Source organism: Cervus canadensis, chromosome 18 (genome assembly GCF_019320065.1).
Source record: "Cervus canadensis isolate Bull #8, Minnesota chromosome 18, ASM1932006v1, whole genome shotgun sequence".
NCBI lineage: Eukaryota > Metazoa > Chordata > Mammalia > Artiodactyla > Cervidae > Cervus > Cervus canadensis.
In genome coordinates this window covers 48,813,705-48,823,562 of record NC_057403.1, presented here as the reverse complement: position 1 = coordinate 48,823,562, position 9,858 = coordinate 48,813,705, and the positions used below count along the sequence as shown (strand labels likewise).

At 45.0% G+C, this 9,858-nt stretch overlaps 1 protein-coding gene across 1 annotated transcript in view; it reads right to left on the bottom strand.

Moving 5' to 3' along the window:
• Positions 1–464: 464 nt before the first annotated feature.
• Positions 465–9,858, bottom strand: part of ABCC12 (ATP binding cassette subfamily C member 12) — a 32,814-nt gene continuing 23,420 nt past the window's right edge. The window contains exons 13-19 of the mRNA XM_043437786.1: positions 8,498–8,587; positions 6,670–6,859; positions 6,055–6,214; positions 4,708–4,786; positions 3,625–3,738; positions 1,313–1,477; positions 465–1,210 (exon numbers count right to left, since the gene is read on the bottom strand). Coding sequence (XP_043293721.1) covers positions 1,118–1,210; positions 1,313–1,477; positions 3,625–3,738; positions 4,708–4,786; positions 6,055–6,214; positions 6,670–6,859; positions 8,498–8,587 — 891 coding nt within the window. The 3' untranslated portion in view covers positions 465–1,117. The remainder of the gene's footprint in view (positions 1,211–1,312; positions 1,478–3,624; positions 3,739–4,707; positions 4,787–6,054; positions 6,215–6,669; positions 6,860–8,497; positions 8,588–9,858) is intronic.

The window sequence follows — 9,858 nt, the reverse complement described above, 5'->3', positions numbered from 1 at the left end:
CCAGGCTTGTCTTCCTTGTTGTCTGGAAGGGAAGGGTGAAGTGCGGGACCAAGACTAAGAAGGCATGCGGCAGGCGGTTCATGGGCTGCCCCATGCCACATCTAGAGCTCAGCCTGGGCTGGGAGGAGAGTCCAGGAAACCTCACTGAAACATCACCAGGGACTTCAGTCCTGAGGAAGAAGGAGCAGACAGACTATGGAAAATACTGCAGAAGAGCCCTTTGGATTTCTTTTTTTTTTCTTATCAAATGTTATTGTGAATTAGCAGCACTCACTCCTGAGCCAGCCTTTACAGCCTCCCTTGTAGCAAACCTTAAGGCTGGAAAGAAAAGCCTTTCATTTGAGAAACGCTGTGGGGGCTTATTACTGAGTCAATGGAGAAAGCAAAGGGAGTCTGTGAGAGGAAATAGTACAAAGACTAGAATATCTTCAGCAAAATAATTGCAAGGCAACATTTCAGGGTAGTTTAATTTCCTACTGCATTTTAATGACCAATATAGAAGATATAAAAATGTCGTTTACAGACAAACTCCAACATTTTGTTTCCCTGGTTGTTCTAATAGATCAAATGGGACATACAATATGATTTTTTTTTAAATTTTTTCACCAAGCACTGTAATCAATCTTTCAAGCTACAGATCTGTGTAGTTACCTCTTGTCACACACTCAAAATAGATGTGAATAGGAAGTGGGAAGAAAACTCTTCTTTTTCCTTCTGATAACCAGGCAGGAAATCTTTACAAAGTACATCCTTAGGCATTTTCCCATTCTGATTGTAACCTTTTTGGAAGTTACAATGTTGTCATTCCCAGCACTGGAGGTGTCCTGATAACACAGGAGGGATGATGAGGGATTTAGGAATTCAGGGTCAGTTTTTTAACCCAGGAGCTTCTCTTGCCTCTGCTCATCACTGAGACCCAAGCCCTCCAGGAGGCATGTGCTGGGCAATGCAGGGAAGCGACCTCCATCCCGGCTCTTCCTGGGTTCCAGGTTCCGGGAGCAGGGCGGGGTTGGGGGATGGGATGGTGGACCAGATCTAACCCCGATAGGTGCATCTGACTCATCTCACACAGCCTCCTCTTCCTCTAAAATTAGCTGATGGGGTCCCTTGGGAACCCTTATATTCGGACTTTGTTTTCTGCGGCTAGTAACATCGCAAAGGCAGAATCTGGCTTCTCAGCAAGGACTTCAGGCTTATCAAACTCCACTACCTGAAAGTCAGAGAAGAAGAGCTGAAATTGTCAGAAAAAAGCTACCCGCCATAGAGCCCAAACCACTGAAACCTCTGGAGAGGTGACACCAACTTTCTGTACCTTCCCATTTTCCATGACCAGGACACGGTCACAGTTGAGGACGGTGTTGAGCCGGTGGGCAATGGTCAATACAGTGCAGTCTTTGAAGGCATCTTTGATGGTGTTCTGAACAAGAGTGTCAGTCTTAGAGTCCATGGAGGCAGTGGCTTCATCCAGGAGAATGATCTGTTGAAGAAGGAATGTTGTGAAAGTCACACCAAGCCAAAGCTGTACCTAGAGGGAAACTTACAGTCTTAGCTCAATTCATTAAAAAAGAAGAAGAAGAAGGGCTGAAAAGTAAGGAGCTATTTATCCATCTCAGAAAGTTAGAAAAAGAGCAAGAGAAAAAAGCCATATCACACAATCTTTATCTTTCGCAGAGGGAACTGACTTGCTGGAGAAGCAAGACTGTACATTCTTTACTTACCTTTTTATAAATGGTTTATTCTAATCCCACAAACTATAGGAAGAAATGCCCCATGATCTTTACCTACTGCGCTTATATGAGTCAGCATGAGGCATAATAACAGCACTTCTATTAGTTTCCGGTTTCTGCTGTAACAGAGTCACATAAATCAGAGACTCAAAACAACACACGCTATCTTACACTTACTTCTGGAGGTCAGAAGTCCTAAAGCCAAGGTAGTATCAGCACTGCATTCCTTCTGCAGGCTCAAAAGGAGAAATGTTTTTCCTGCCCTTTCCAGCTTCTAGAGGTTGCCTGCATTCCTTAGTGTACCTTCCTGGTATCACTCTAACCTCTACTTCCATCGTCACTTTCTTTCTGGTTCTCTTGCCTCTCTTACAAAGACTTGTGTAATTACACTGGGCCCACCAAGGTAATCCAGCGTAATCTCCCCATCTCAAGGTCCTTGACTTAATCACATTTGCAAAGCCCTTTTCCCCAGGTAAGGTAACACGTTCACAGATTCTGAGTATCAGGACATGAGCATCTTGGGGGTGGGGGGGCATTATTATGCCTGCCACAGTGCTGGTTTGCAAATCAGAGGACTTGATCAGCTCAGCTCTAACTCTGCTTGACTTTGGCTAAATTATATAACTTACCCAAGCCTCTATTTCTTTGTCTGTGAAAGGGGATTACACCTTATTATGTATGTAAAATGCAAGGACAACCCATCAACCACTCAGCACCGTGTAGGGCCACAGGCAGCAGTGAATGTATATTGGCCCCCTTCCCTGCCGTTAGCACGCTAGAGAGCCCATGTGATGGGTTACCCTTTGATCGGGGTTCAGAGGACACAATTTCTTTTTTTTTTTTTCACTTCAAATTATTGATTCTGTTATAAAGTTAAAATTCTATGAAAATATTCTTTTCTTTAATATAGTAAATAAAAACCATGCCAATTACCACTTCTAAGATTGTTCACCTATACCTATCACAGTTTTGTAGCATATTATAAAATACAAGTTGGTGGTGATGGTTTAGTCACTTAAGCTGTGTCTGACTCTTGCGGCCTCATGGACTGCAGACCACCAGGCTCCTCTGTCCATGGGATTTCCCAAGCAAGAATACTGGAGTGGTTGCCATTTCCTTCTTCAGAGGATCTTCCAGACCCAGGGATCGAACCTAGGTCTTCTGCATCGCAGGCAGATTCTTTACCACTGAGCCACCAGGGAAGCCCAAATACAACTTAACATTATGGAATAGCCTGAATTTCTTAAGACAGAATTTTCTCTGGGTCACTGAATTTAATTGAAAGATTGTAACAAACTTACACTTAAACACACAGAATATGCTTACAATTATCTACCTAATGTTTAAATACCTTCTTAAGAGTGAACAAAATAGGCAACCACTTATTTGTTTTCATGGTATTGTCTAAAGTCTGGTTGATTGGAGAATGGGATTTCTAAAGCAGCAGCAATCCTTTCCTTGAAATCAGTAAGCAAAGATGACTAAGTCACTAAGAAAAAAGAGTATAATTTTATAGTCCTCATAGACTGGCATACTGAAGCCCTTTTTCAGTATCCTGAGTACTGTTTGTCAGGCCTCAGAATTGTTCAGGGACAAAGGGGAAATGTTGAGAGGCTGATTTCTCAAACCCAAACCACTTAGGAGGACAGAAAGAATACCTAAGCAAGGCCTCCCGGGGAAAGGCCCAGGGGAGGCAGGTGCTATTGCTGTAAATAGCTGTTATTTTTCAATTTTGACCCTTTACAACTTTGTCTTAAGAAAAAGTGATCGGTTTTTAAATGGACCAATTCCTCTCTCTTTGCTGAGAGACAAACACGTGGCTCTATCCCCTGGATCGAGCGGCACTGCAGGGAATATCAAAAATTTGACCGATCCATTTTCCGTGCTGTTTCCTTACTTTTGAATCACGGAGAAGTGCTCGGGCCATACAAAGCAGCTGACGTTCCCCTACTGAGAAGTTTTCTCCATTTTCTGTGACTTCTGCCTGTAATTTTTCCGGGAGTTTCATTATCTATAAAACACAGAGAATGCCATATCTGTGCTGACGATCTATAAAATTGTCCTGCATCTGCTATATTGATGGCCCCCTTCTCTTGCATTTATCAGCTGGCTTTATTTTACTGCAGAAAAGAAAGCGCAAAACAACAATCATTTCAATATTGCCAACAGGCACCAGGGAGAGACCAAGGAGTAGGCAGACATTAATAATTTAAAATCACAGGGTGATTCATAGAACCCCGTAGACACCTTGCCAAAAGAGTACAAATGATGCACAGACGGCTCCAGAGAAACACAAACAACCGTAAATGGCTTTCAGCATCCCTGTTTCCATGGATAAAATAGAGATGGGATGGGCGTTTTCTGGTCATCAAGGAAAGGTAAGACAGGGTCTGATTTATTTAGCATTTTAAGTCAAAGCGGCTTTGGGAAATGCTCACCTTGGTCCCAAGTGCTGGGGAAAAATTCCCTCTGGGCTGCAGAGGTGCCGGTGCTCACCTGCTGACCCAGCCGCAGCACATACAGGACAGGGCCCCGCCTCACAGATGGGGCATTCCATACCACACCCCTCACCTTCCCAGAGCTTATCTGTTTCAATAAGCAAATGAGGCTCCTGGCACTTCCTCTGCTCTGGAGTCAGATGGCCTTAAGGTCAAGTCTCCATCCTGCCACTCCCACCTTACTACCCTGAGTCTTAACCGCTGCATCTCGAAAAGTGAGGGTAGGAGTACCAACCTCGGGGGGATGAAATCAGCTGAATTTCAGTTGGATGAAACCAACTGAGATACTGCATGTAGAGCTCTTGACTCTATTGGGCCACTGCACTGGCCTAATAAATAGTCTATTGCAACTTTTAACAAGGAGTAATAAGGATCAACATATGTGGTGCCAGCAAACAACTGGCCAAATTTAAACCCGGACCAGGTATTTGGGGCACTGGGGCTAGGAAATGGATGTGTCCCGGACAGCCCCAGCGACCTACTGTGTCTTTCATGAATGTTCTCTCCAGAACCTGCCAGAGCATCTCATCACTGTGACTCTCAAACGGATCCAAGTTGTACCTGCAGTGAAGGAAAGGAGGGGAAGCTGAATTTCTGAGGATGAGCGGATGGAAGAGCATATTTCCCACAGCACGAGGGGAAGAGCAGAGGCGGTATGTGATGATCCCGTGGCAACAAGAGCAGTGCTTAGCCTGGGATGGTGGTCCATGAAATACAAAACCTCAGGCTGAGAGACCGCAGACCCATGACTCTGGGATGGAGCAGAGACCACACCAAGGTGGGCAGACCACCACCGAGCAAGGCAACAAGGATACACATTCGGTCCTCTCGGAGGCTGTGTGCAGAACAGCAGGTCTGACTTTGTGCAAAGTCTTGGCAGAGAGAGTGGGGGCAAGCAATTCCACTTGCTGGTGCATTCACTCTGCCTCGAGAGGCAAAGCTTTATCAGCAGCTTCAGGGCCTCGCAGAGGGTGAGCGTCTCACGTGCAGGGTGTGAGTCTAGTGTTTCAAGACACAGAATCTCCTTCTTTTCACACAGCTCTCAATATAGCCCCCTACTTCAGCTGGTGCTCAGTTGGGGAAAGGTGCCTCTTGTTAGAGGGACAGCCGCTACACTGGGCTAAGTGAGAAACTGTGGTTTTTCCCTTGTGCCTTGCCAACAGATCTTGAACCCCTGTAGAGGTTGCAATGACCCTACCTTTCTTGTACTTGAGCAGCTTCTGTTCACTTCTCTCTCTCTCTTTTAATATTGATTTGTTCATTTGGCTGTGTCAGATCTTCTCTCTAGTTGTGGCTCACAGGCCCCAGAGCAAGTGGGCTTAGTTGCTCTGTGGCATGTGGGATCTTAGTTCCCTAACTGGGGATGTAACCTGAGTCTCCTGCATTGCAAGGCAGAGTCTTAACCACTGGACCAGCAGGTAAGTGCCTCTGCTCACTTCTTAGTGGGAATGAAATGATGTGCTTCCAAAGGATGGCTACATATGTAGAATAACCACTTATTGTATTGTGTAAACTGGGGTAATATAGGGAGTGGCCATAGCTAAACCTGATAAGATGCTGGACAGGCATAAACCAAGCCTCTCCAGAGTCAAACGGGATGTCTGCTCACCCTGCACATAGCATCTTGCTTATTTTTAATGCAGTTTATAAAACACAGGTTTCAGGGCCTTGGTCCTCAACTCCCCCAAAAGCTTGTGAACATCTCAGGACATAACTTCCCTCAGACAGAACAACCCCGGGCCAGCCACCATGTGACAACTTCTCAAAGCTCTTGTTACTCTGATTTTGCTACCCAAAAATAGGGATGCACAGTGATCAAAAACAGCTACCTTACTGTACCTACAAACAGGACAGGATCCTGGGGGATCACAGTCAGCTTGGTTCTGAGGTCTTCCAAACCAACAGTGCAGATATCCACACCATCAATGAGGATCGTGCCACCAGCAGGCTCCACCAGACGAAACAAAGCCATTCCTAAGGATGACTTGCCTGGGAACAATAAATGTAGAAGCAGCAAACATCACATCAATTTGCATTGCATCATATCTGAGTATCTGTCTAATCAAGTGAATTTTTAATGCAATGAAAACGGCTCTGTGCGGATGAGTGTACAGACAGAAGTCCCACTCTGCAGGGGTGATTGGCTGCCCTAACACTATTACCCTGCCTATCCCTGCAGGGCTGTTAGTGCGTGACTCATCCTCTGGGCCTCGTCTCACCAGAATGACTCTCATTTAATTAATTCAAAAACTGATGTGTGTTTACTTCCAACTCCATACACACCCATTCAACCTGAAATCCCAATTTACAATAAAGACATTTCAGGGAAAAAACAGCCAATCCGCCACACATACACATCACCCTCTGGTGTGATATAACTAGCATACCCGGTGGAAATGCAAAGAAAACAACCTGCGAAAAAGGCAACCAGAGCTTGTCCTCACCAGAACCTGTTCTTCCGACGATCCCAACTGTCTGCCCACTTTGGATGTTCAAGTTCAGCCCGTTGAGAACAAGGGGAGTATCATCTCTGTATCTCATCTGATAGTCTCTGAATGTTATCTCCCCGTGGCTAGGCCAGTCGTGGGGACAGGTCCCCACCTTGAGGGGGTGAGTGCATTCAGGGACACAGGTCTGAAAAGCAGAATAACAAATGGCAGGTTAATAGTCATTTGCTTTTCCATTCATTTCACTCATTCATTCATGTATTCATTCACACAGTTCTAGGCACTAGTATTCATGGTGGTGAACTAGACCAGTAAGGATACTGCACTGCAAAAACTCACATTGCAATGGGGAATTCAGATAATAAAACAAGAAAAGAAGTGAGAAATGAAGACAATTAAACAGACTATTGCAGTAGAATACAGAATATGTGTGGTGAATGGGGTAGAAGATGTGAAAGTAACAGTGTTGAGGAAGGCATCTGTGAGGATGTGACGTTCAAGCTGAGACCTGGAATGCTGAGACAATGCCAACTATGAGAAGATCCATTCCAGACAGAGCTGCTAGTGCAAAGGCCCTGAGGCCAGAACAAGCTTGAGGACTTTGAGAAATAGAAAAGCTGTATGGCCAGGGCTTAATGAATAGAGGGATGAATAAATATAAGGAGCAGGGCATACTGGTCCTTGTGAGCCTCGGCAAGTGTCAGCATCGTGACCAATCCAGACCAAGCCTTGAGAGATTTGCAGAATTCAGTCAGACACAATTTCATCATCTGCAAGAGTCACTGTGGTGTTATAAGTAGGAAGCACAGCATGTCAAGTTCAGAGTTACATGGAAAAGGAATTAAAGTTTCCTAAGAGCCCAAGGAAAGCAAAGTCTAATTAAGCAGTGAAGCAACGTGACTGCATTACAAGACTAACCCCCTCCTCTGAATTATAAAGTCCCTGTTCACCAGGGAGAAATAGGGCTCCCACGATCCCCATTAGGGTGGCTGACCAGCTCAAATTGCTGGTCGATAGGCAACTACAATTAACTGAGAAAATAACAGTTTTCCTAGACAGTGAGTATTTTTAACCCCTAGAAGATTTAGAATTAGTAATAATAGTATTTAAGAGAAGCAAAATTATAATGGTAATATTTTTAGTTTATGAACTCTGCATACTTGGTGTTTTAACTATTCATAATGTTAATAATATTCAGACTGTGATTCTAAATTAAAATGTATAATTGAATAACTTATTTTAACATGGTTTTAGGTTTAAAAACTTACTGTTTATATACTGCATTGGGATTGTTATGAGAACTTAAAGCTCTCCATATTTATAAGTTTAATTTATTAGATTTATATAACCTCTGGAAGGTTTGTTTGTTGAATCAGATTATCGAGGTACTTAAAAAGGAAACGGAATGCATTAAATTTTAAAATGCAGTTTAAAATGTTTTAAAGTGTTTAATTAAGTTTGCAAATGGGGCCAAAAGCTGTTCAAAGGCCCTTAAAAGTGATTACTTGAATTGGCGAGACAGCTTTTCAAAGAACAGCAGGATTTGTAAGGGGAACAGAAAAAGCTTTGAAAGAAGAGTTAGATTCGTTTTTTTTTTAATTTAGTCCATCAAATATTAATTTTTAGAAACTAAAGTAAGCCACCAAATTCTCTTTTCTGGGTATAGAAATCCTTTGAGGAAATGTTTTTTAAAAGAACTTCTCCCTCAGCATTAAGGACTTTAGACTATATAAATATGGACTTTAGGAAAATCCACACATGAACAAGGAGAAAATGCCCAAGTTCTGCAGCGTCAGCGGGCTCCTCCCAGGCCCCGGTTTCTTACCGAAATGTACTCCCTGAGCAGCTCCACGGAGGTGAGCTTGGCCTGGGTCTCGGTCCCCGTCCGCACGCACACTTGGAGCAGCCCGCTCAGCTGTGGGAGGGAGCAGGCAGGCGCGGTCAGAGCCCTTTCCGCCTTCAGGGGCAGCTGTGAGTCACCCTCGGGGCTCCCTCCGGGCCACACAAAAACAGGCCTCCGCGCCCAGCCGAGGGTCCAGATGTAAAGACTCTCCTGTTGGGGTGTTTTGCCTTAAACACTTCCTTTGTATGTAGAAACAAATGGTAATTACATCCGCCCTGGCACTCCAGATGGTCAGAGTCAACCCACCACAGCATCGCTCCGGCACAGATCTCTTGGTTGGAGCGGTGGGGAATTCCTGTAGGCAGAAGTTCTCCAAGGGACCTCTGCACTGCTGGGTGCCCACCCCCTGAAGCCACCGTGTGGGGTCCTGCACCTCTGTGCCCTCCCCGATGAGCCTGCCAGCAGCCGGAAAGCCCCAATCGCCACAGATGGCAGAAGAGGAAGACAACCATCAAACCCAGCAGCCTGCTTCAGACAGGAGAGAATCTAGGCTTAGACCGTGACCTGCTAAGGTCACCCGCCTTAGGCCAGGATCCCCCAGAAGCCAACCCTGAGATTTGAGGGCAGGAGTGTACTGGGCAGGTTGGATGGTGGTCCCCCCACAGATACGCCGCACCCAGATCCCTGGCCCCTAAGCCTGAAGCGCTCTTCCCTCTGTCTTCCTTGGCTCCTTCTTGGTCAAGTTCAGGTAGCAGCCTGCAAGTCACCTTCCGGCAGAGACCTCCCTTGACTCTATGGGGTCTCATGGGGCTTCCGCACTGACAGCCAGTTACCCTGCTTCATTATGTTAATAACAGTTCAACAGTTTCTGAAGTCTTATTTATTTACTTGCACACTTATTTATCCCATCCCACTGGAATGTAAGCTCATGAGAGCACAGACTTGCCCAGCTTGTTCACAGCTGAACCCACAGCAACGGGCACGGTTCCAGCTCCTGGGAGGTGCTCAGTGAACATCTGGTGAGTGAGTGAATGAACCCTGCTCTTAAGAAAGGCACATACATTTTTGTTGTTGTTGTTGTTAAATTTAAGGGTATAGCAAATGAACTTACTTACAACAGAAAAAGACGAACTTATGGTTGCCGAGGGAGAAGGAGGTGGGGAAGGGATAGTTAGAGAGTTGGAAATGGACATGTACACGCTGCTATATTCAAAATGGATAATCAACAAGGATCCACTGTATAGCACATGGAACTCTTCAAAGTTATGTGGCAACCTGGATGGGAGGCGAGTTTGGGGAAGAATGAATGCATGCATATATATGGCTAAGTCCCTTCACTGTTC